General features: G+C 33.1%; 2 protein-coding genes across 2 annotated transcripts; one reads left to right on the top strand and one right to left on the bottom strand.

Annotated features, from left to right (window-relative positions):
* Positions 1-324: 324 nt before the first annotated feature.
* On the bottom strand, positions 325-14,252 carry LOC123669965 (MORN repeat-containing protein 4 homolog). The gene is made up of 4 exons (XM_045603474.1): positions 14,220-14,252; positions 11,299-11,494; positions 6,280-6,389; positions 325-540 (listed from the first exon to the last, which is right to left on the bottom strand). Exons 1-4 carry the CDS (start codon positions 14,227-14,229, stop codon positions 386-388), a joined length of 471 nt encoding a protein of 156 aa, XP_045459430.1. The 5' UTR covers positions 14,230-14,252; the 3' UTR covers positions 325-385.
* A 4,175-nt stretch (positions 14,253-18,427) lies between these two features.
* Positions 18,428-19,807, top strand: LOC123670446 (the record flags this gene model as incomplete). The annotated part of the gene is made up of 2 exons (XM_045603940.1): positions 18,428-18,449; positions 18,672-19,807. Coding segments are annotated over exons 1-2 (1,158 nt in total), but the record flags the coding sequence as incomplete, so codon positions are not given.
* Between the last annotated feature and the right edge of the window lie 6,894 nt (positions 19,808-26,701).

The raw sequence follows: 26,701 nt of genomic DNA on the forward strand, positions 1-26,701 counted from the left end.
TTAAACTTGATTGTACAGAGATGCAAAACAATTTAATATTTTATATGATATAATTTTATATAGAGTTATTCAAACATTTTTTTGAATTAACTAAATGGGAAGCTGTAATTACAAAACGAGTTGTACGATAACGTCTAGTTCCTAGTAGCATAATTGTCTTAATTTGCAACAACTTCAAAATTATATCTCTAAGTAAAAACATGAACCAACATAGTTATAACAGAAAGTGGCAGTTAAAGACATCAATAGATAAGTAATATCAATCTTCAAAAGTAATTTAAACTCTTCTCAACCATAGTAGTGTATTATAAATTAAAAAATGAATGCAGTCTGAAATTATAATTGATCTGAATATAAATTATATTATTTTATAATCGTAATTAGTCTACATTTGCTGGCATTGCGCTCGAGCCATATAAGCGACTTTCTGAGCACGCTGGACTACTTCCGGGCAACGCTTGCGACGCACCATTTTGCAGTCTTGGAAGTATCCTTCGTTTCTTGGAAAGCCGTTACTGCCGTCATTGAATGTAACGAGTCCTGAATAAATGAAATAATTATTAGTACTTTAACAATCTCAATCGCACTTAGCTTTTACTAATTACTGTAATTAATTTTATCCTTTGGCATTATTTGAGCGAGCTCATTCATTAATTTTTATAAAGAAAAAATTAGGAGTTAAAATCACATTGCATTAACCAGACTCGTTAACTATTTTAACTTGATTTCACGTATTTAATAACAGCAAAAGTGTATTTTTCGTATTTATTGATTTTTATATAATCCAAAATTGTGTTTGACTATTGTCTTTCCGAAGAACGTTCAGTGCATTGCATTCATTAATTATGGATATCTATATAATTTAGACATATTTAACATACAAGCGTATTATTGCAACAAAAGCAATGTATTATTAAAATAATAATATAAATCCTTTGTATTATCGATAGAGCGCGTGCTCTAAATCAATTTGCACTAAATACGAGTGTATGTTTAAGACTTTGAGCTAGAAACAAAACAAGAAGATATTAGGTAAAAACTGTTGTTTTTTTTAATGATATATCTACACGTGAAAGAATTCTGAAAGTTCAATAAAATATATACAATAGTCATTTGTTACTCGTTAAATTACAAAAGTTATTTCAAATGAACACACATTTACCTAATGACACCGATTTATTTGTATCATCAGTTAAACAAAGAATAAAATCCAAAGAATTAAAACGTAAATTAAATATTGTAAATAATTTTTGCGTATCATAAAATAAAATAAAAAATCGCGCATTTGATTTAAAATTAACAATCATTTTAAAAATACATGTATTGTGTATTATATTAATGTTTATATGCTAACTAAACGAGTATTTATTTTTTTATGCTTATTTTTTTGTTTTTGGTTTAAGTTAATTAATCCAAGTAAGTTAATTCATTATACAAGGATTTTTATACTCTAATAAATAATTTAATATTTTAGTAACTTTAAAAATAGTTTTTTTTTTTTCTTTTTTATGGCAAATAGGAACTATGATTAAATTATTTAAATCAAGTTACAGTAATTAAAAAATAACTGCTGGGATGCCAAAGTAAAATTGAATTTATTACCTATATATTTTAATGGAGACTTCCAGAAAAGGGGAGGTTCTCAATTCGACTGTGTTTGTTATGTATGGAACTTTTCGCTTTTGATGCTTCTTGCTTTGATCGGAAGCTGATGCTTGTCTTATGGCCTCATTAAAATTTGATCGAGTGACCACTTTCTGTGTAATTACCGATAACGCGTATTTACCTGACAATTTTTTCTCCTACCTACGTTGTATATTACTTGTCGATGTAATTGAAGTCGATTTTTTTTAAAAGTAGAATTGATCTAAATATTTTTTTTTTACTAGTATTATGGTTTCATTTGCTATTGGATATTTTCGAATAACAATAAAACTGCGTGTTTCCGAAATCTACCCTGGAAGTGGCCGCCGTAACGCCGTTGGTTGGCGTGTCGACTCTCGCTTGAGGTAGATATTTGTGTTTGTACGAATATTTCTGTCTGGTATGAATGTAGATCCTTCTTAGTTCCATAAAATTTACGTAAAACCCTTAGCCCCGTTTTTTATCAATGACACCCGATAGCGACTGTTACTCATATAAGGGAAATTAATACCCGCAGTAGACCACCATGGTTAATTAGACTTAAACAAAACTCAAAAAACGTTGCTATATATAGTTGCTTACAACTACGCCATATATTTTTACTAAAGGATAAATACCATTCAAAACGGAAGAGATAAGAAAAAAACTAACCAAAATATTGTCATTTTCACGGATAGTAAAAGTAGTTTACAACATTTGGCTCGATGCGCCTCTGGATATAGCAGAGGTGTATCGATAGCCTACACAATTGTCAACATTTTAAACGAACTCCGGATTAGGAATATAAATGTGAAGCTGCAGTGGGTTCCATCGCATATAGGTCTTAGTGGTAACGAGAAGGCTGACTATCTAGCAAAAATAGCTATAAATGAAGGATTGGAACTTCACGTTTTACCTACTTTTTCAGAAAGTTTGACTAAATTTAGAATTGATTGTTATCAAAAATTTAAAGAATATTTCGACCAAAGAAGTAAAGAAAAGGGTATATGGTACAAAATTATTCAAAATCAGCCCCCTCGTTTACCTTGGTTTATAAAAGCAAGGATTAGTAGGAAGTACATCACTACAGCATTCAAATTACGTTCAGGCCATTTTCCATCCAAAAAGTTTGCCTTTTTAATGAAAAAAGCTGAATCCCCTTATTGTGACACATGCGGCCTGCTAGACGATGTACACCACATATTAAGTGAATGTTGTAAATACGAAACGGAGAGAGAATTATTGATGAAACGATTTAGTATAAATAAATTTGATATGGGTACTTTTTTTTCTGTGTTAACAGAACCTTTGTCTAATGCAGCAAATTTGCTAGTTAATATGATCTTACATCATCAATGATTCTCTCTCCATTTCTTAGACATAGTGAGAATTAGGGTATGATGGGGCTGGCATGTCTGTGTAGACAAAAGTCCCTAAAAAAAATTTAAAGAATTAAAAAAAAAAAAAAAAGAAAAAAACTATCTGGTAAATACGGATGAGTAACCATTTGAGACTTACGAAAATCTTTGTATATGGTCACTAGTCATATTTGCCAAAGCCAAATATGAACCTTGATGGTCATAGTATTTCGTCGCTGTTCAAATGTATGCAAGTGATTTATACCAAGAATAATATACCAAGAGCTGGTTCTAATATTTAAGCTTATATAATTCCTGCTTGGTGGAGCCTGTGGCTTTAAACATTTGCCTACTCCACCGGTCTGGTGGGACCAGAAAAACATTGAAAGGAAATAAATTCCCATTATATTCATTATGATTCTATTATATTCTCTGAAATGTGTCAACTTCCCGTCATTGAGAAAGAGCGCTTAAATATAGACGTGACGTAGGCGATAAAAAATTTTTTTCGCTTTCCCACTTTGAGTTAACATTTTATTTTCAACCAAGAGTAAACACATTTTGTATAATGTGAAAAGTTAAGTACTATTTTATTAAGATCTAAGATTAGGTCAGGGCGTCGCAGTTGCATGCTAACGTGACCCAGTGGCGTCCCACTACGACGATGAAGGCACGGCTGGTTTTTAGTGGGTACTCTGGCGCGTTCTGATCTGACTGCGTCGGGAGCCTCACACTCCCGTCGCTTAAGGGCGGCGAGGCTAGTGCGTAAACGCATTTCCCAGCGAGAAAAAAAAAGGATCTGAGTTTGAGCAACAATTATATAATACTAACATATAATTTTTATAATATACTGTTATTACGTAACGCGTGATACGTCTACGCATGATCTTGTTACAATAATATCGACACATACTAAATAGATAGATGTAATGTATTCCATCCATAATTATAAGTTCGTTTGGCTTAATACTGTCCTTATTTACATCAGATAACTATGGAATCAAACTTTGTTTTTAATCATATCCTCATTTTCATTTAAATAATAATAATAATATAAAGCTACAATATCTAATTGTAATGTTCGCATTGATTTAGATGAAGGTCGAAATTTAATTAAGTCTCAAAGCCTCCGATCAATCTCCGTAGCCTCTCTATTCTACGTGACATTGTCAAATCAACCGCGATTCCATCAACGAAACTGAAACCCATCGAATCTTAAATAGGATTGACTTTAAGGCGTCGGACGAGGCGTAGACTATTAAATTTTGCGCCGTATTTTTTTAATTAGCAACGTACATCTGCTTAATGTAGTCCTTCAACATGATAATTAAACTAAATTAACTAGAAAAGTATGAGATGTATATTTAAAAATATTAAGTGTACTTATCATTTTTTAAATGTATGCCACAAGGGTGGCAAGCTTCCAATCTGCCAATCAATGTTAGCGGATACCATAAAATACATTGCAATACCAGGAGAATTTTAAGGCCATCGCGGACTCCTCGAGCACGTTAAGCCTTCGGTCCCGATTACACCTGATAGTGATCACTACTTACTGTAGGAAATATATCCGTTAACCCGCATTGGAGCAGCGTGGTTGATTAAGCTCTGACCCTTCTCCTACATAGGGAAAGAGGCCTACGCCCGGCAGTGGGATATTACAGGATGAAACTGACTCTACCCCTGACCCTCCCCAGAATCTATGGCTATTTTACGCACCACAAAAATACAACACTACTAAAGAGAACTGTGTTATTTAACAGTAATCTTATGTATGATTGCGGTAATTCCCCAGTACGCCAGAAATTTCTATCAAGATGTATCCTATCCTCTACTTCAATAAATTATGTTTCGTCATGCCGAGTGTGAGGTGAATTATTAAATAAGCTCTTCAAGTGCTACATATCTCAGATCCGCACTATTTATTATCCTCCTTTCTTAATATTTAATTATCATTAAAATGATTTATCGAGAGTACAAATTAAAATTAAAATTTCGATCGATGTTTGCAGTAGTTCTGCGATTTCGTTCGAAATCGTCTTAATTATCGCATGAAAAGCTTTGATGATGGGTTATGACAAATTCTTTTTTATTTCTAAGTTAAGTTTCTAATAATGTTTAATTTAAACCGAAGTATGTATTTAAAATCTGATGAAAGGAGTATTTAAGTATTTTTATATGAAAATTGCGTTTGCAGTGTAGCATATATTTTTATTAGCACGTAGTTTCGTTCCTGCTGATGTATAATAGCACAGTTATGCACTAGCGTTGCTATTTACTTTTTCTAGGCGACTGATTTAATTTTTTGGAATACCCTCGTATCGTATTACGTTGCGGTGCACCTTAGGGGGTAGTTGTGTCGCGACACACTGGGTTTGCTGTATATAAGGCTCAGGACGTGTGTTGCGGGCCCTTTTTGCTCTTTTCTTTTTTTGGGTTGGTTTCTCTCGCCGTCTTAAGATCTGAGTGCAATTAATTGTGGGTGAGTCATTGTAGTTTCTTATGGTATAAGCTTTGCTTTAGTGAAGTTGGTTTTGTGAGTTTTTGAAAAAGAAGATTAAGATTCTGTAGGATTTTTTTTACTCTCTCTCTCTTGTGTCTCGTGTTAGGAGTTGTGGGTGTCTCTCTAACCCAACAAGCAATTTTCTAACACGTAGCAGCAGGTAAACGAAGAAAAACCGAATTCAATTATATCGACAAGTAATACAACGTAGGTAGACGAAAAAATAGTGAAGTAAATACGCATTACCAAAGATTACTCCAAGAGTTGTAATCTGATCTCGATGAAATTTAAATTTGACTAATTGATAAACATCGGCATTCGATTAAATTAAAAATTATCAAAATCGGTACACCCAGTAAAAAGTTATGCGGATTTTCGAGAGTTTCCCTCGATTTCTCTGGAATCCCATCTGATCCTGGTTTTTTATCATGGTAGTAAACTAGGGATATCTCCTTTCAAACAAAAAAGAATTATCAAAATCGGTTTAAAAACGACGGAGTTATCCCCGAAATATATATATATATATATAATTTACTACCAACTTCTAACATAGAACACAAGCATCATCGTTGTTAAGTATTTGTACGACTTAACTAAATGTATGAATTCTCAAGTACATTATTAAGCTAGAATTTTTTTTAATCGGATCACAAATTCTCGAGCTAAGTGTGGTCCAAGTCATCCACTACTTTAACCTCTATATGTCATAATAAAAGAAAATTTAATCCATTAGCTGATATTCAATATTTTTTTATATCCGAGGATTAATTAAAATGAAGATACAAATAAACAAACCTAAACCCCAAACACGTCCTCCTCGGAACTCCCCTTCGAACTTCATTCCATCAGCTCGCCAGAACACACCATGACCGTGGAACCAGCCTTGCATGAACTCACCCTCGTATCTGCAACATTTAAATGGAAACACCATTACATTTTTGTACAGCTAAATAGTTTATAAGGATATTTTTTATAGACTAACAAGGAAACTTTTTTATATAGGTAATTGTGTTTGCTTCACGACTTCTATACACCGACAAGTAAATCAACGTAAATAGACAAAAAAAATGGTCAAGTAAATACGCATTATTAGATATAACTCAAAAGTACTCCTCAGATCTAAATCAAATTTAAATGCAACCACATGGACACAAAAAAATCACCAACTTTTGATTTAAAAGAATAAGTAACATAACGTTGATGAACGACAACATAGTCAAGTAATAGTATAATAGCTTAAAACGTGCTTTAAAAACTTCAAAAAAGTGTTATTAATAAATTTGATATATCATTATTTACTTATTTTAATAAGTAAAAATTTCATTATTCACTTTCAAATATTATAAAATTAAATATTTGACTTAATTGTTATTAGAAACACCATAATTAAAATTTTATTTATTCAAATAAGTCTAACTGAGAGAGTGAGTAAACATTTGGATGTTAGAACACATTTTTGATCTATTTTGTTTAACGCTATGTTTTTTCTGGAAGTAATTAATTTTTTACCGTGAATAAATAACGTAAAAGTAAACAATTTAAAAAATATTTTACTTGCGTATTAATGAAGAAATTAAACTAAAAAGAGTTGGTATTTTATTTCATTAAATATCAAATTATTTTTATTATTTTTTTATTTTCTAAAGAATAAAGTGGTCTAAGAGATAGAAGAGTTTGTAAAATTTAGAATACTGAATATTTTAAATTCCTTATTGTATATTGAATATTTTAAATTCCTTATTGTATATGAAGATGTTAGATGGCTGTTAAAAAGTGTTTACTTAACTCGTATAGTCAAACTCGCATTTAAACTCGTATATTTAATATTTAAAAACACAATAATACAATCAGAAGTCTGTGAAATAATCTTGACAGCGCGATTTAACACACGGCAAACCGCTATCTATTAGTAAGTGAAGGAACTAAATACATTAGTCTTTGACTCGGAAGCACAACGCCATCTATTAGTATATTATGGAACTGAATACATTATTCTTTATATCAAATCGATATTCATCTTTTAATCGATGGCAGATTTACATTACAATTACTTACTACTATTTATTTTAATTGATTACTTGGAACTTAAGAAGCCGACCGATGGCGGGATAACCATCCAACTGCTGGCTTTGAAATACACAGGCCGAAGACGGGCAGCAGCGTCTTCGGTGCGACAAAGCCAGTACTGCGGTCACCAACCCGCCTGCCCAGCGTGGTGACTATGGGCAAAACACATGAGTTCACGTTATTTTTGGCGTAAACTTGTGGAGGCCTATGTCCAGCAGTGGACTGTATAGGCTGTAATGATGATGATGAGATTTACATTACATCCTAAATTGAAACTGCGTTTAATAGTATGATGCGTTGGGTGGCGTAGGAAAATGGGAATTTTCGTCGTATCATAAACTTAAATACACATTACACGTGAATTGAATTTCTTTTAGAAAGATTATTTACAACAAGTATCCATAAATATGTATTTCTTTATAGCCACATCATATGGACTAAATGACTTCCGAAACATACTTGATCGAGAGAGTACACTTGAGTCTTGAACATTATGAAATATTAGTGACACGGAATATACACGTATTATCACAGTTTGAAAGACAAAAATATTCGTTTCAGCGATGCTATCGGACTGTTATTGTGCGTTGAAATGTCTAAAAAACAATCCACAAAAAATGCTTCAAAATTATTATTATTATTATTAGTAAGTTAGAATAATCTCGCGAGTCCTTATAAAGCTGTGCTTTTTGCTAATAAATAAATAACAATGTATCAAGTGTACTTATTTACGCGCGTAAAAGTTATACTTCATTGACTAGCTAACATCACGTTGCAAGATTCTTCTTCGTTGACTATCTAGCTATCTTCAGGGTGTCGGTTTTTTCTTACGGTCTGCGCGCGCAACCTGAAAATTTACTTTCACCATTTTTCCCTAACGCGCCAGATGACGTATAACTTCAATAATACAAAAAAATTTAAGTTTTTAGAGCACCAATTCATGCACTACAATCATTTGTTCAAGTCTAATGAGTAACAAAAATACATGCATTTATAATTAGATATTATACTTTTTTGTCGTCTTACTTCGCTTATTTGCCCTCGATATTGATTTCATTATTTGTGTAGATTAGTTTTAGTTAAACTTCATCACTTCAGCTCACTGCTGGACATAGGACTCCACAAGTTTGCGTCAAAAATGGCGTGAGCTCATGTGTTTTGCCCATAGTCACCACGCTGGGCAGGCGGGTTGGTGACCGCAGGGCTGGCTTTGTCGCACCGAAGACGCTGCTGCCCGTCGTCGGCCTGTGTGTTTCAAAGCCAGGAGTTCCAAGGTGGTAGTGGAACCTGGTTATCCCTTAGTCGCCTCTTACGACACCCACGGGAAGAGAGGGGGTGGCTATATTCTTTAATGTCGTAGCCACACAGCTTCGTTAAACTTATTATATTATAATTTTTTCTTCATGAAACTTTTATATGAACAATTGTAATTGTAAAATCGTAAAAACAACATGTAGGATACATGTTATAAATTGAAGGCCGAGGTCACCGTCAAATACATACGTAAAAAGTAAATGAAATAGACAAGGCTATGAATCTTTTTCTACAAAACAAAGGCTTTTGTTGTATAGTAAGGGGTTACCGAAAAGTACCCTTTTCACAGTTTTTCTTTTACAGATTACTGTTTTGATCGCAATTTAATAGAAAATAGTCTGATGAATAAGATTATAGTTCGATTTTGTTAGACTATACAAATGATAAGAGCATTTATCAAAAATAAGATTAGTTTAATAAAAAGTAGATCGATATCTTTTAATTTAAATTTAAATAGTGCTATGGAAAAACTTTTAGTAAACTATTTCCCGTTAGAACAAAGATATCGTTCGAGAAGCGTCGAGGATAAAATACCCAAAAAGGCATTAATTAAAATTATACATAAAAAATTTGTCATAAACTAAATATACGAGAAAATTTATGTTGACGTAAATCTTCCTAGTAATGTCAACTTTTAGTTATCGTTTATCTTTACAGTCAAATAATATGCAAATAGGGCTCAGCAGGAAATATCCTGCTCAAAATTAGGTTTAGGCCCTCTGGGGAACCAAGTAAACCTTACATATTACAGCTAAAATAATTATCGTTATTGTCATGAAGTCGGTGATGCAATTTCTGTCTATATGATGCTTAATGCTATTTATAAGGCTTTCATCAAATTAATTTTAACATCCCACACGGTTTCACAACTTTATCGCATCAATAAAGTATACAGAATGCAACATTGTTTGTTTTATATTAAATAAATATTAAAACATAATTATGTGTAGTAAAACATATTATTTTACGTCTCTGTACTTTGCACAATTATGTGAACAAAAAATATTTTAAAGTAAGTGTTTAAAAATACAAATCGTTACATATTACTAATATTTTAGCAATTACCAATGTCAGTACTATTAATATGTTGAAAATCAAGTTAATATGATAAAACAGCTTATTTAACAACAATTACTCAACATTTTATCATTACGAATTGATTCTGTCAATGTAGAAAGACGAGAGTTGATCCGTCAACCGTCATACCCAAGATCAATTTAGCTCGGAAAAATTAAGTCCGTGCAATCTCATATTTAAATAACATAAATTACTTTAATTATTGTAAAAACTGCGTAATATTTAATTATAAGTTACACAATAATACAATAAATGCAACTAGCGAGTAACGCCGAGCGAGTATTTCACGAATAACTTGGCAAACACGATTCACTGTGTGTGAAATATTATGCATTAAACTTTGGATGGACGAGTTAAATTCGATGAGATTTAGATGATGGTGATAATCATAGAGAAGTGGGGAGGGTCTGACCTTTACTAACTGTTATTTTTTTGAATTTTTTGAAAACATTTACCATAGTACTTAATGTATAATTATTTTTAAGACCATCAGAAAGTAGAGATCTCAGTAAACAAAAAACCAGACGACTTTTTTTAAAAAAAAAGCTGATATTCTAACATGAGTTGTATAAGTTATATTTCCATTTATATTTATATATCTATATATGTATTATTTTACGCATAAGTACACACATACGACCTTGTGTGTATGTCATAAAATATTTATCAAATTTATTTATTTATTTGTTTATGTTATATTTATTATATTATATTTGTCGTTATATACATACGAGTATATTCATTCGCTGCAGTCACGATCCTCATAATAAATAAATGTGTAATTTGTTTTTATGAGTTATTGCTAATTTTATCCTTTAGGCGTCAAGTTAATGGAACATAATTTTGTCAACTTATAAACCGAAAGGTTATTATCATCTTGATTTTTATTGTAAAATTAAATTAAAAACCTAAAATAAACTCTAACATTGATACATTTGTAGATTACATATTTGTGTACAAAAGCATATATAGCGTAATAATTTTTTCGGTTGGAAAACTGAGAACGATTAGTATAAAATGGAGGCGTGATGTTTAAAAAAAATAATAATTTTTCGTTGTAGATCGTAGCACGTATAAACTTTTCACTCAATTTTCTTTTTAAATATTCTTAGTTCAATTTGGGTATTAAAGAAAAAGAAAATTTCCTAAAACATTACGATACTCGTTACGTCGTCGTTACGATACGATTGGTAAGATATTTTAATCCGTCTCGGTGGCCTGAAAAAACATTTCACACTTGCACTTTAAAATTATTGCAGCGTTCGTGCTATTGTGAGCCAAAAAAATCGTTTTGTTCGTATTGTTCATTAAGCCGTTTTGTCTCCATCAGTTCTAAAAAATAGGCAAAATACTTACTTGGCCCCATCTGGAAATGCCATAACCCCTAGTCCAGAGCAGAGGCCACTAACCATAGCACCGTCATACCTCGTACCGTCTGGCAGCACGAGATGACCCATACCATGTTTTTGACCTTTAGAGCTCCACTCCCCCACATATCGCGTTCCATCTTCGTATTTGTATGCACCAGTTTTTGCAACACCAGCGTCGATTACTGTAAATGGCACAAGAAATATAAATGTATAAAAATCAAATCATCACAGACACACGCACAAACGACGTTAACTGAGGTAGGGCACAGCAGGAAATTTTCTGCTCAAAATATGGAGCAGCCCAACTGGGGTAAGTGCCTCGACCTTAGAGAAGATCACAGCTAAATAATAGTGTTTTCACCCAGTGTTGTGTTCCTGTTGGTAAGTAAGGTGACCAGAGCTCCTGGAGGGAATCGGGGAAAGGGTCACGCTTGCGATGCTTCTGTCATTGCAGACATCTATAAGCCAGGTAATCACAATAAATATAATTGTGTTTGCTGTCAAACGAAAAAAAACCGACTTCAATTACATCGACAAGTAATACGATGTAGGTAAACAAAAAAAAAATAGTCAAGTAAATACGCATTATCAAAGATTACTCCAAATTTGTAATCAGATCTCGATGAAATGTAAATGTGACCACATGATAAACATCGGCTTTCGATTAAATTAAAAATCATCAAAATCGGTACACCCAGTAAAAAGTTATGCGGATTTTTATATATACGATCGAATTGAGTAACCTCGTTCTTTTTTGAATTCGGTTAAAAAGACAATAGGATTGAAAGTCCTTGCGATTATAATATTTAAACAATATTTAGTATGAATGTGTAATTAAAAAACGTCGAAATAAGAAAAACCAAAGAATAAAGTCTCATTACAGGGTTGTTTATGAATACATTTCAATATTACGCGGTACGTTGCCGTGATGTAAAAGAATATGGAACTGCTTCGTGACATAGTACAATTCAATGTTCTTTATTTGAATTGTAGTGCTGTTGACCCTATCGGCCTTGACAACGTTACCGAGTGGGTTGGTCGGGTATTGAGACCCAGTCGTAAAAGAAGAAAGGGAGCTCTTTAAGAGGGCTCGGGATGTCCATTTCGTCCTAATGATGTCTCCTAGCGAGATCGCACCTCGGCTCAGAACGAATTTGGTGTGGAGATGAAAGTATGGTGCAAAGCACTTTTAACTTGATGAAAAACTCCGCACTACTGATGCCGTAGCCTATAGACATCTGCAACACCAGGTAACATGTTATCGACTATAGAATCGAATTGAACAAATTGAACAAATCAAATACATTCAACAACCAAAGCATACAATTGTGGAACACAACTGATAACATTCAACGAAACATTTATTTCTCACTTCAAATCTATAGTTATTCATTCACAATACACACTTTTAACTACATTTAATACGATATGACACTAATCACGTATACGCCACTTATCGAGCAACAACGCTAGACGCACAATATTAAACAATAATTGCTTCTTCACTTACAAATTATCATATTTATAGGACAACAATCCCGCCAATACATGACAAAGATGGCGACTGACCATTAAACATCATATCTGAATCATAAAATTAGTATTAACTATTTGGAACATGGTGTCTCAATCTTTATGCTCTACCGGTACTTCAACAAATAATAATAAGAATAAGAAAATTTAAATGATAACAGTATTTATTGTTAAACTACCCTGCAAAACAGATAACAAAGATAGTGACTGAATCGTAAATTAATAGGTATTAACCATTCGGCAGATAGCGTCACCATATTTGTACTGTTCCGGTATCAAGCGAATAAATAATAAGAGTAATATCGACACAAAATCCAACATTTTAATAATTATCAAAATTACAAATTTAAATTCTAGCACAATCAATACATTTTTTATTACAATAATATTGGGTATATTAATTAATTTACATAAAAAATTATGTGGTTTCATGGGACACCAGGTAGGAACGAAGTTCCTCCGCATAGTATAGAAGCAACACAAATTCAAAAATATATTATTTTCTAGTTCTTGATTTTTTTAATTTTGTTGATTGGTTTTTAATATTTTAGAAAATAACAAATATCGTAATGTAAAGCATATGTCTTTATTTATTTTATCCGACCGTATAAAATTACATAAATAATTTTAAAAAAAAGGTTACTAGTAATATTTTAGTTTTACAAACGTTATATTCTACAGTCGTGTGACTGATATTAAGTCACTTCCGTTATATATTTTTCTTACGGTTTTAGTATCACGTTTTTTTGTCAGTTTTGTCGCCCAGCCAAATGTCAAGCCTGTCGTAAGGAACTTCGTTCCAAAACTGAACGGTAAAATAAAAAAACGATGAATGATGTAAATATTGGTATTAAGATGAAACATGTATCATTTTTAAGTTAGCAAAAAACATATTTTTTACTTCGAGATTTTGCGCGGTGTGCGTATAAACATATAATTAATCAGACGAAATTCTAAAAATCATACGTTTTATATATATTGGGCCTATGAAAAAACTTCCTATATTTTGTCTCAAATTTTAGTACTTAATAGTTGTTAGTTTTGTTATTGGTATATATAGAAATAAAGTAAATAGCTAGAAATTTTAACGTAAGTAAAGTACCATCATGTAAACCGCACACAGTTTACAAAAAAAAAAAACAAAAAAAAAACAAAATTGAAATGAAACTATTTCTTTAGACTTTTTGATTAGATTGACTTGACCAAATACGATTACGTAATCTTGAAAAAAGTCGAATTTCGCTTAAAATCAAAATCTGACAAATTAAAAGTATAAGATGTGGTAACAACAACCAAGTTGAAACATATGTTTTCGTTATTATTTACACCTAAATGTATAATTAATTTTTATTATAATTATAAAATAGATCTTACCGTCTGTCATGTTGATCGAACTAACAACAGAAATATACTGAAAGGCTTCGCGTCACACTCACATAATCTAATTACTATAATTGTATTGACAGAATAGAAGTTCAATAGGTACTTTATACACACTACAATAATATTGTAGTAGTTAAAGTTATATTTTCGATTAAAAATGACTACTAAACTAATTTAGTATAAACAATATAATGGCAAATGAGACTGCGAGCGAATTAAATTTTTGTTTTGTATGTAGACAATAGCCGTACTTCCAATGTTACTTTCTCTTGGTTCAAGAAGAGGCGCTATCCGAAAATATAACTTCCTCAATTTTTTGATGATTATAACATATACATATACAAATTTTAATTAAATAGATATTTAACCTCTTTCTCGTACGTTTTATTTTACACAACTTCTTAATTCTAGAACAGAATTATAAACATTATAAAAAAATAAAAATAAATATGTAATAGCATGTTGAACAAGGTAAATATATAAACACATATTAATAAAATTAAATTATAATTACACTCGTCCAAAAATGACAAAAAAAAACATTGTAAAAACAGAGGACTTATTAAAAATTAATAATATTATAATTAAAGTACCTAAAAAACTTCATTAAACATGCGTCATGACTGTATAATAAGAAATGTAATAAAAATGCAAAGTTAAACTATTCATACAAGTTTTCGAAAGTAATAATAAATCATTTTTGTACCAAAACATTTTATAATTAACAAGTTACTACTTTGTAATGCTACTTCTGACGAATAAATAGAACTATAAAAAACCGACCACTAATTATATACAACAAAAAAAGAAAATAACTAAAATTATCTTATGAATAAAAACGATCGGATTTCACACAATTTCATTGTAACTGGATCTCCCACCTGCGTTCAGTTATAAACATTTAAATATTTTAATAGTAAATCTATTTTATTTAACTAAAAAATAAAAAGATTTCATAGTCGATAGTCCCCAGTAGGATGCAAAATACATTGTCCGGATTCCAGAAACACATACAACAAATTACATACGCCCAGACCACATTCCAGATTCACGCCACTGCAAGCGCATTAAAATAATTCAAATTACTACATAATGAAAATGGCTGTCACTACATAACTTAAAGAAGTGGTCCAACTACTGATGACTTTATTTTGTATTTATTTATTTGTTTCTTTATTGGTGTTAATTAATATTTATTTATATGTGTTCAGCTATTTATTTATTATAACCACATAGATCACAATAGTTCCTATGTATTTTTGTTTCATATATTCATATTTTGTTTCATATTTCATATATTATATTTTGTTTAGACATCAAACAATATTCGTATTAAATTTAAATAATATTGATCCTGCGATTTACTTTTGAAATAATTATTTTCAATATTGATAAGTACATATAAATAATGTCTCTATACGCTTTATAATACAAAAAAAAAACAAGCATTTAAACAAACGAACATTTTAATTTTTGTTTTTGGAGTTAACTCCTTAAGTATCGATTTTCATATAGAGTAAATTCTACTGATCGAATGACCTCGTTACGTTTTCATTTGTTCCGATATATAGCGTTATTTGATTCGTTTATTTACCATTTGATATGGTATTCATCTTTTTCTTAGAATAGTAAGCCTTTTTGTCCCTGTTTAGACAGTCGATTTGAAGGAGTAAACTCCAGTCGTGCGTCGGAGTTGACTCACACACTTTTATTAATAACCGATATTAAAAAAGGAAGATGTTTTTAATTCGGCTTCATTTTTCATGTTTGTACCTCATAAAGTATTATTGACATATTGACTTTGATGTTTCTATTTTTAATCAAAAACTGGTGCCTGTCATGTAATCTCATTTTGGTCGAGATTTGACGTGTAGTTTTTGAGATATACTTAATAATCCGTGTTAAATTTATTAGTTTTTTGACTACATATTTTGTATTATTTGTTAGTGTAAATTAAATAAAAAGGTTAGAAGGTTTTTTTTTTCATTTGTAGCAAACACATTATTTCGTCCACAAACTTAAGAAATCAAACAATAGTAATGATGACGCACGGCCGCGCAGTCGAGTCAATTAACAGTTAGAGTAATTGCAGACTAATAGTCCGAGTACGACGTATCCTGATTAGAATAGCGTATCAAGCTTGGGAATAAAAACTGTATTTTTAGTATTCTTTACAAAAACATTGGATGTGAACAACATATACCTAACGCTTTATTTGAATATAATTGTGTTTGCTCGCAAACGAAAAAAAAACCGACTTCAATTACATCGACAAGTAATACAACGTAGATCGACGAAAAAATAGTCAAGCAACTACGCTTTATCAAAGATTACTCAAAAAGTAGTTATCAGATCTCGATAAAATTTATATGTGACCACATGATAAACACCAGCTTTCGATTAAATTAAAAATTATCAAAATCGGTACACCCAGTAAAAAGTTATTACGAATTTTCGAGAGTTTTCCTCGATTCCTCTGGGATCCCATCATCAGACCCTGGTTTCCTTATCACGGTACCAAACTAGGGATATCCTCTTTCCAACAAAAAAATAATTATCAAAATCGATACATCCAGTAGAAAGTTATGCGGTATAATACAACGTAGGTCGACGAAAAAAGCGTCAAGTAAAAACACATTATTAGATATAACTCAAAAAGTAGTTGTTAGATCTCAAATAAATTTAAATGGGACCAATTGGCACACACCACCTTTCGATTAAAACAAAATTTGTCGAAATCGGTCCACCCGGTCAAAAGTTCTGATGTAACATACATAAAAAAAAAAAAAAAAAAAAAAAAAAAAACAGTCGAATTGAGAACCTCCTCCTTTTTAGGAAGTCGGTTAAAAAGAATGATTTCTTTTCAACTATTTATTTGAATTATATTTCGTTTCAATAATTTTTTAAAGTTCTACCATAATATTTTCTAGACGAAAGAGCTTCAGGGTTTTTGGTTACTGCTCCTCTTCCATAGCACTTGTATAATAATTGTACACGTATCAGCCTATTGCAGTCCTCTGCTGGACTTACCCCTACCCAAGTTCACGCCAAACATCCTCCCCCGCAATCCCCATGCAGCCTCCACCGGCAATAAAAATAGTTGGATTAATGGGACTGCTGGGAACTAAAGACTGAAATTTTTGGCGCGTACTTAAGAGTTTTGCCCATAGTCACCACGTTGGGCAGGCATGATTTGTGACGTAGTGCTGGCCTTATCGCACCGAAGACGCTGCTGTCCGTCTTCGCTCTGTGTATTTAATGGATCGATGGTTAACTGGAGCAGCACGACTGGGAAAGTACCTTGACCTTACAGACGACCACAGCTAGATAATACTGCTTTCAAGCTGTGTTATGTTCCTGTGGTGAGTAAGGTGACCAGAGCTCCTAGGGGATTGGGGGCAACGCGCATGTAGTGCTACAGGCGTGTATAGGCTACTGTAATCGCTTGCCATCAGATGAGCCGTACGCTTTTTTTTCGACCTAGTTGTATAAACATATATAGTTAGTCTTACTAATTAATTCGTATTAATGCATTTTTTTAGTTTGTGCATAATGACTAGAAATCGAAATACCTGCATGAATTTTAATAATGCTATTAGTTTAGTTAAAAATTATTTTGAAAGAAAACAAAAAGAGTTTTGGTCTCATAGAATTAAGTTATCTGTGTTTATCTCAAATTTTATTATAATTTTGATTTGAAATAAGTTTGATGAAAACGCGTTGGCGCAGCGGTCGTTGGATTGACTCCCAGCACATGAGTAACATTTGTATTGGCTATATAGATGTTTGTCGTGGTCAGGGCGTTGGCGTATATTATCGCTCGCTCGGATCGCTCGCTAAACGTGTTGCCGCCGTCTATGATACCGTGTGATATCCATATATAGTTCCGCATATGAACCGCTGTGGTCTACTCAAGAGGTTCCTATTCTGAGCTGCGATAGCATCCGTAAACACGCCCCCGTACAGTGCCATACTACGCACGATGCCAGCGTAGAAACGTCGAGACGGCGAGCCCTCCTACATTGGGTTCTACCCTTGTTTGTTGTGTGGGTCTTCCCAACACATTGGGCGCGCTCGAGCCTCGGAGAGAGCTGCTTGAAGTATAGACCAAAACTCCATCGTCCATACAGGTTCAGGCTCAGATACTTCATTTGAGTCTGAACCTCCACTTCCTCAAATCACCTACATGAACAAATAGAATGAAGTTATTATTAAAAGGAGGTACCGTTTGAAAAACAAAAAATGCCCATTACATCATATTTCATTTACTCTTTATTAATTATGCTGTTTTGATTGTTCTACAAAAGCCTCCGCTACGAATTAATTCGCCTTGACAATAATTTGGTCAGATACAGAAATACCCTAAAGGAAAAGTCAATCGTCATTGTATATTAGCACGTAAATCACGAAATACCCTTTCTAATAAATCTTAATCTGTGACAGTAACTAGGGTTGCTACTCTTAATTTCTTTCATTTCGATAAAATACTAAAGCATTGCCTTACATCTGGCTACATGTTGTGGAATAATCAGTTCTACAAGCAAGTAGATGGCGTAGCGATGGGCTCACCAGTATCCCCCGTTGTTGCCGACATATTTATGGAGGACTTCGAGGAGACTGCTCTGCGTACCTCGCCCATAACACCCAGGTTCTACAAACGGTATGTAGATGATACTTTCACAATATTACCATCCGATAAAGTATCCATATTCTTACACCATCTTAACTCCATAAGTTCCAAAATCAAATTCACAATGGAGTTGGAGGCAAATAAATCTTTATCTTTCTTAGATGTATTAGTCATCCGTAATCCCAACAATACCTTAAGCCATACAGTGCATAGAAAGCATACCCATACGGATAGGTACTTAAACGGTGAATCACACCATCATCCAACACAGTTAGCTACCGTGGGTAAATCTTTGTTTCAGAGAGCACAAGGGATCTGCGATGAGCGACACCTGGAGACCGAACTTCAACATGTCAAGCAAGTACTGCGAGACAACAAGCTTCGGGTACCGCGTCCTCATCGCAGTGAACGTGTGAAACCAGCCACCGTCGAACGAGTACCTGCTGTGCTACCTTTTATGAAAGGGGTCACTGACAAGATTGGCTTCATCTTAAAGCGAGCTTCTATAAAAACTTTTTTCAAGCCGCCAAAAACGATAAGTCAATTTTTACCATCTGTCAAGTGTCATATACCCTTACAAGATGCAGGAGTATACAAGCTTGATTGTGATTGTGGTCTCTCTTATATAGGACAAACAAAACGATCAATCAAAACTCGCGTTAAAGAACATATAGCTGACTTGAAACATCGTCGCTATACTAAGTCTGCAATCTGTGAACACAGTCTAGACACAGCTAGCCATTATATTAGATTCGATAAACCACAGATCCTCGCAAAAGAACACCGATTCCAACCAAGGATGATCCGTGAGGCTATTGAAATTAAAAAACATCCAAATTTCAATAGAGAAGATGGCTGGCAATTACCACCTGCTTGGGACCCCATTATTAATATAATTAAATCAAAAACCAAGCATAATTTACCACAGATTAAAGACTCAATTAGCACATTCTGCGTAGATAGGACTAAATAAATATTGATGTATGTCGGGTAGTTTCGAATAACTTTGTAACGTTAGGACGTCTGACACCTCAGTCCTCCCGTGACCATGGTTGCTGTAAAGTATCCGAAACGTCGGGAATCAAAAGTTAACAATAAACCGCGATAAAATCCGAAAAAAGTGTTTTATTAAAAAAATACTAAAGACCTTGACAAAACCTCTTTCATCAAAATACTATAGAATGTGTAACCGATAAATATGTAAAAACCTGTCGACTTATTTACAACATATTATAATACATAATATGATTTCAAATATTCATTTCAATTGTAAATTACGTTTATTTTAACGGAAAATAAGCTTACCGGAAGCATTATAAGTGGGTCGTCCCCCTAACTATAATTCCTATCCTAAATTCCCCCAGGGACTCTAGTCACCTTACTCGCTATAGGAACATAACACTGTTTGAAAGCAGCATTAGTTAGCTGTGATCTGTTCTGCGATTTCAGCGGTTCGTCCGGTTTTTCCCATATTGCCTTGGATGGTGTATCCCTACCAGTCTGCTCCGACTTCCGCTACCTTGGGTCATTAATACAAAATGACGGCAACATAGACCGTGACGTGAAAAATAGAATAAATGCGGGATGGATGAAATGGCGACAGGTCTCTGGAACAGCTTGTGATCCACGAATGCCCCTTAAACTTAAGGGGAAAATCTATAAAACGATCATAAGACCTGTCGTAATGTATGGATCGGAATGTTGGGCAACAAAAGTGACGGATGAAAGAAGAGTGCACGCAGCCGAGATGAGAATGCTAAGATGGATGTGTGGAGTAACGAGGAAAGATCGGATTAGAAATGAGTATATAAGGGGAAGTTTGAAAGTAGCACCCGTGACAGAGAAAATGAGGAGCAATAGGTTAGCGTGGTATGGGCATGTAATGAGGAGGGATGACCGCTATGTCGGTAAAAGAATGTTAGGGATGAATGTCGAAGGACGAAGAGCGATCGGCAGACCGAAAAAGCGATGGATGGATTGTGTGAGTGGGGATATGAGAAAGAAAGGAGTAAGCACTGAAGTGACGAATAATAGAGAGGAATGGAAGAGGAAAACATGTTGTGCCGACCCTACATAAGTGGGATAAGGGCAGGAAGATGATGAGTTAGCTGTGATCTTCTGTTAGGTCGAGGTACTTCCCCTAGTCCGGCTGCTCAGATTTTGAGCAGGATATTTCCTGCTGGGCTGTACGCATTATATAATGATAGTAACATAAAAATTAGTATGTATATAGAAAAGTCAAATGTAATACAGAAGGGACAGGAAGAGAATTAAAAATACGTATCTATATCCAAAGATATTGTGGTCACGTTCAAATATTTTTCGTAGATTTACTGTTTCTTGAATATGTTACTAATTTTCAATAAATAACTTAAATGTTAACTTAAAAAATATAAATAAATAAAAAACACTTTCACGTGAATTCTTTTGTAATAAAAATACTATGCAACCGATATATTATTTAAATAATTTTCCAGTTTTATTTACTTGCTACAATTTCACCAAGATACTCATCAACATGCAAACGACTAGCATTGTTTTGAAGGTTAAACATTATTAACAAAAGAAAAGACGAGTGCTCTTTACCACACGACTGAAGTAAAACTTACGAAACGTAACTTTCTCTTTTTCTATTTTCATAAAATTATATCTCCCTCTCAACTTTCGTCTCACTTGATCACACTTTCCGTAATGTTCTCGTGACGCATTCACCAGCTTAATCCCCAAGTCAAGCGTGCGTAAAAAAAGTTTTATTTCATTAAAAATAATACAAGAATTAGTAGTTTTGGAAAACTGTTAAAAATATTGTTTTCTAATGTTTACGCGAATTTTACTCATTTAATGAAACAACTTTTTTCGGATTTTATCGCGGTTTATTATTAACTTCGAGTACAGTCCTCCCGTGACCATGGTTGCTGTAAAGTATCCGAAACGTCGGGAATCAAAAGTTAATAATAAACCGCGATAAAATTCGAAAATAGTTGTTTCATTAAACTGTTAAGAATGTCTATCAACCCTAAAGTAGAATAATAATCGAGTCGCCTTTTGAAAGACGTTTGACCAATCTAACGCTTCCCGTCGCTACAATTCCAGCACGAAATGCAACTGACAAAACTAACACAAGTTCAGGGCCATTGCATTGTCAAGCGATTTATGCTGACTTTAACAAATTGCTGCTTTGTTTAGTTATTTGATAGTTATGTAATCAATTACCGCAATGAGAAACACTATTATTTAGCAAACGTGTGTTTGTCAATATGTCACAATCACGTGTACATCAGACGTGTAACAAATGTTTGACGCATGCATCCGTTTCGACTATTTTAAAAGAATTACGTGATATATTGAATTCAAAAAAATTACATGTATTGAATTATTAAGAAAGAAATAGTTATAACAATTTAGCACTTTACAACTTTGAAAAACACAGAGAGAAATTTATGGAATAAGAATGTTTTTATCACATCTTTCATATAATATAAAATGTATTGCCTGAGCTATTCATAAGAAAACTATAAGTGGGCATTTAAAAATGATTTTATCATTTCAACTACTTATATTTGAGTAATATAATTTAATTAGATATATGTCTAAGCTAATCCTTATTCGTGTTAAACATTTTTGAATATCATATCAAAAATTGAGGTAAGATAATGTGAGGGTAACACAAAAATAAAATCGTACATATTATTTAATACCTTGTTAAGTACGACAAGTCTACAACAGTAAAAGATACATTCTTCTTATTTATTATTGATTCTATTTATCCTATAATGCCCCTTAAATAAGGAGATTTATTGCACAAAATTTTCAAACAAATAAATAAACTTGTATTGTATTATAAAACTAAAATAAAGCCAACAATTACATCACAGACAAGTGTAATATCAGATTTTACAATGTGCTTCAATTGAAAATACTGTAAACATTCGAAGCCTTTCAAGGTAAATGAAAATTTAAAAGCAATAAAATACAGAATGTTTTATATAAACAAGGTCACTGTTTTCGAGATGGTGGTGGCGATCGATCGACACGAAGGTCGAACCGCATTGGAGTTATTACAATTAATAACTTAGAACAGATGCAATCACTCTTTTCGTTATTAACTTATTTACAGTCTCACTTTGTATTTAACTTATTTACCGTAAAAAGACAGTCGAGTAAAAGCAAATCATATCTAACGTCATTGTTCGGTCATCCTGCATTGTCGGACACATAAAAATAACTAAATTTCTAATATATAAAATTCTCGTGTCACAGTTTTCGTTGCCATACTCCTCCGAAACGGCTTGACCGATTTTGATGAAATTTTTTGTGCTTATCTGGTATATATGAGAATCGGCCAACATCTATTTTTCACCCCCCTAGATGTTAGGGGTAGTCTACCCCTAAATTTTTTTTTTATTTTTTAGACAAAAATTTTAATTTCTATTTTTTTATGATACAACATTAAAAAATACATACAACCCTAAATTCTCAACCCTCTACCATCAACCCCTATTTTTAAATAGCGTTTAGCGGCAAGACAACGTTTGCCGGGTCAGCTAGTTTTCTATATACATTCTTAATTTGTTTAGAGACATCATTGGTCGCGGGTTCGATCCCCGCTCACTATAGACATTTCCATTGGCCATATAAATGTTTGTCGTAGTCTAGGCGTTTCTTCTTGTTGTTTTCGTCTTGTTTTATTGTCTGTATCCCCGACACAGGAGAAAATCCTACTGGTGGCCGTTGAGTGTAAGGTATTTATGATTATTTAATTATTGTGTTAAACACATTACATGCAACGATCATTACTGATCCCAAATAATAAACATGACATAGCATTACTTGAAACGCGTCTGGTAACAAGGATGCCTTTACTTAGAAGTGGTATTAGGCTGTTCACATAGCCTTAAGCCGTAAAATACACCAGTTGTTAGGTAGCCTATGTCTGTCCTTGTCTCTTATTGTCCTCTTAATGGACTAACTGACGAGCGTTGTGGCTTGAAACAACATTCTTAGGGCTCATTAACGGGGTCCGTTGTTTTGAGAATTTACTTGAGATACTGTATTTTAAATCTCTCTTTAAGTGTTATTCCACAAACGCAATTGTATATAAACGTATGTATTTATAGTATAACTTCAATTTGATTCGATCGATGATAATTTTTTGTTGTTTTATCACTACATAGTATAAAACAAAGTCGCTTTCTGATGCTGTATGCTTAGATCTTTAAAACTAGGCAACGGATTTTGATGCCGTTTCCTTTGATAAATAGCGTGATTCCAGAGCAAGGTTTATATGTATAATACATGCATAATATATAAGAGGAACACTGATAGTTTTTGCACCCGTGCGAAGCTAGGGCGGGTCGCTAGTTCAATTATAAAATAAAAAGAGATTATATATGTTTATTAAGTGTGAGCCATTTTAATTATATGTCATAATTTCAGATACCTTAATTTTTACAAGTGAATAATAGTAGTTTATGCAACTGTCATATAATGAAGGGTATTAAAACACGAGTGTGAGTTTATGAAACGAGCGCAGCGAGTTTCATAATAGTAACGAGTGTTTTAATACCCGTGTTATATGCAGTTGCATACACTACTTTATCTTCACTAATGCAATTAATCAAACAACAAGAGTAAAAGCTGACAATAGTTTATTTATAATAATTGTTCAAATTTTGGATGGTACAATTTTGAAAGTTAATGTTAATTATTGATCCAGCAGCTGTAGCGGTCGCGGGGCAAGCAGTAGAGCTCGTAGACGGAGTCGGAATAAGTTATCATATTCTTTTTCATATAATTTTCTAGATTTTTCTGGCAAAAGATTGTGAGTTAATTTTGTTGCCAATTCTAGAATATCCGGAGGCGTACAAATATCATCGTCGCTATCCATTTTTAACTTTTAATTTATTAAATTAAATTCACGCGTACGTGTATTGTCACAGTGATTTTGCCGCCATTAAAATCTAACCAATGAGAGCGCAGCTACGCGCATGCGCGCGATGTTATAATGAGATTTTACGATATCGATGTGGATATTATACCATCATGTGAAATTGCTTAAATTGAGTGTTTTGTTGTCTGCGCTATAACAGTAGTAATTATAAGTCAAGTATTGGAAACATAAGTAGAATGTTACAACATTAGTGTAGATAAAAAATATTACGTTACAAAAGACTCAGTAGTGTATTATGTACATTTTGCAAGTTATAAGTATAAATATTTAATTATCTATATGATGAGTAATTAGATGCCAAAACCCTCTTTTATTTATTTGAATTAATTAATTTTTTTATTAGAACAACCAACTTAAGACACAATATAAATGTTTAATACATACTATTTATGTGCTGTATGGTTACGGCAGTAAGAATATGCCACCCCCTCTCTTGCCGTGGGTGTCGTAAGAGACTAAGGGATAACACAGTTCCACTAGCACCTTGGAACTTAAAAAGCCGACCGATGGCGGTTTAACAATTTAACAGCTGGCTTTGAAATACACAGGCAGACGACGGCCAGCAGCGTTTTCGGTGCGACAAAGCCAGCCATGCGGTCACCAACCCGCCTGCCCAGCGTGGTGACTATGGGCAAAACACATGAGTTCACGCCATTTTTGGCGCGAACTTGTGAAGGCCTATGTCCAGCAGTGGACTGCAATATGCTGAAATGATAAGTTATGTAAACAATAATTGTACTTTTGTACTTTTTTTATATGCAGTCATTACATGCTGTTTATCAGTATAAATGAATTTTTATCAGTAAAATCACAAAAAAAAACAACGAGTGTGTTTAGACGACACGGCTAAAATAAAACTTCTGCACAACAGGCCTGCACTGTGTCTTAGATATGCGAAACGTAATTGGCTATGTGAGAAGAAGATAAAGAAAATTTGTGCTCGCATCTCTCTCTCTTGCTCCGTTCGCCCCACCCGATCACACTTTTCGTAAGGCTTTCGTCACACATTCATCAGCTCACTCCCCAAGTCAAGCGCGAGTAAAGAAGTTATACTTCAAAAAATACATTTATAAGGAAAATAAAAATCAACAATATTAACAATTAAGAACAGGCCAATTGAAGAATTTTGCCAATTTACTTGTCCCACATTTATGAAATAATGTTACAGTAGACCGTTACGAAAAAACACATAAATTTTAATGAACAGAGTCCAACATGTCATACCGAGTAAGAACATAGCTAGTTATTAAGGCTTTGGGTAAAAGAAAATTGTATATAAGATAAAAATATTATGTACTAAACAAATTTAACTTCAATAAATATTAGAAAAGAAATAAAAAATAAATAAATACGGTAGCTTCTGTTTCATAATCTACTTTTTTATAACCTTGGTTTTGAACAAAGCTTTAAAATGATTGGCACTTTAAAGATTGAAATAATTTTCATTTGTTTTAAAAGTTCAAGGCAAACATCTTTAATTAGCAAGTAGTTGTACCCGCAACTTCTTTTGCTTAGAAAATTCTATCTGGATACTTATTGTTTCAAAAAAAGGAGGAAAACCTTGATTTGACTATTTTTCGTCAACCTTCGTTGTATTTTACTTGTCGATGTAATTGAAGTCGGTTTTTTTTCGTTTGCTATCAAATACAATTATTTAACGACGTGATCCTGATCCCTTGGAAATTATGGAATAAAAAGTATGTTTGGTTATTACATATTTATCGGGGCTGTAGGTGCTCGCGCGATAAGCAAAGTTTTTCCCGCGTAAATCCCGATTTCGCGCGAATTATGTAAAAAGTAGGCTATGTATGGCTCCACAGCCTCCTCTATCTACCAGTGACCTCCTTCTCCTAAATGAGGGAAGAGGCCTATGCAGCAGTGTGATAATACAAG

Source organism: Melitaea cinxia, chromosome 4, assembly GCF_905220565.1.
Source record: "Melitaea cinxia chromosome 4, ilMelCinx1.1, whole genome shotgun sequence".
Classification (NCBI taxonomy): domain Eukaryota; kingdom Metazoa; phylum Arthropoda; class Insecta; order Lepidoptera; family Nymphalidae; genus Melitaea; species Melitaea cinxia.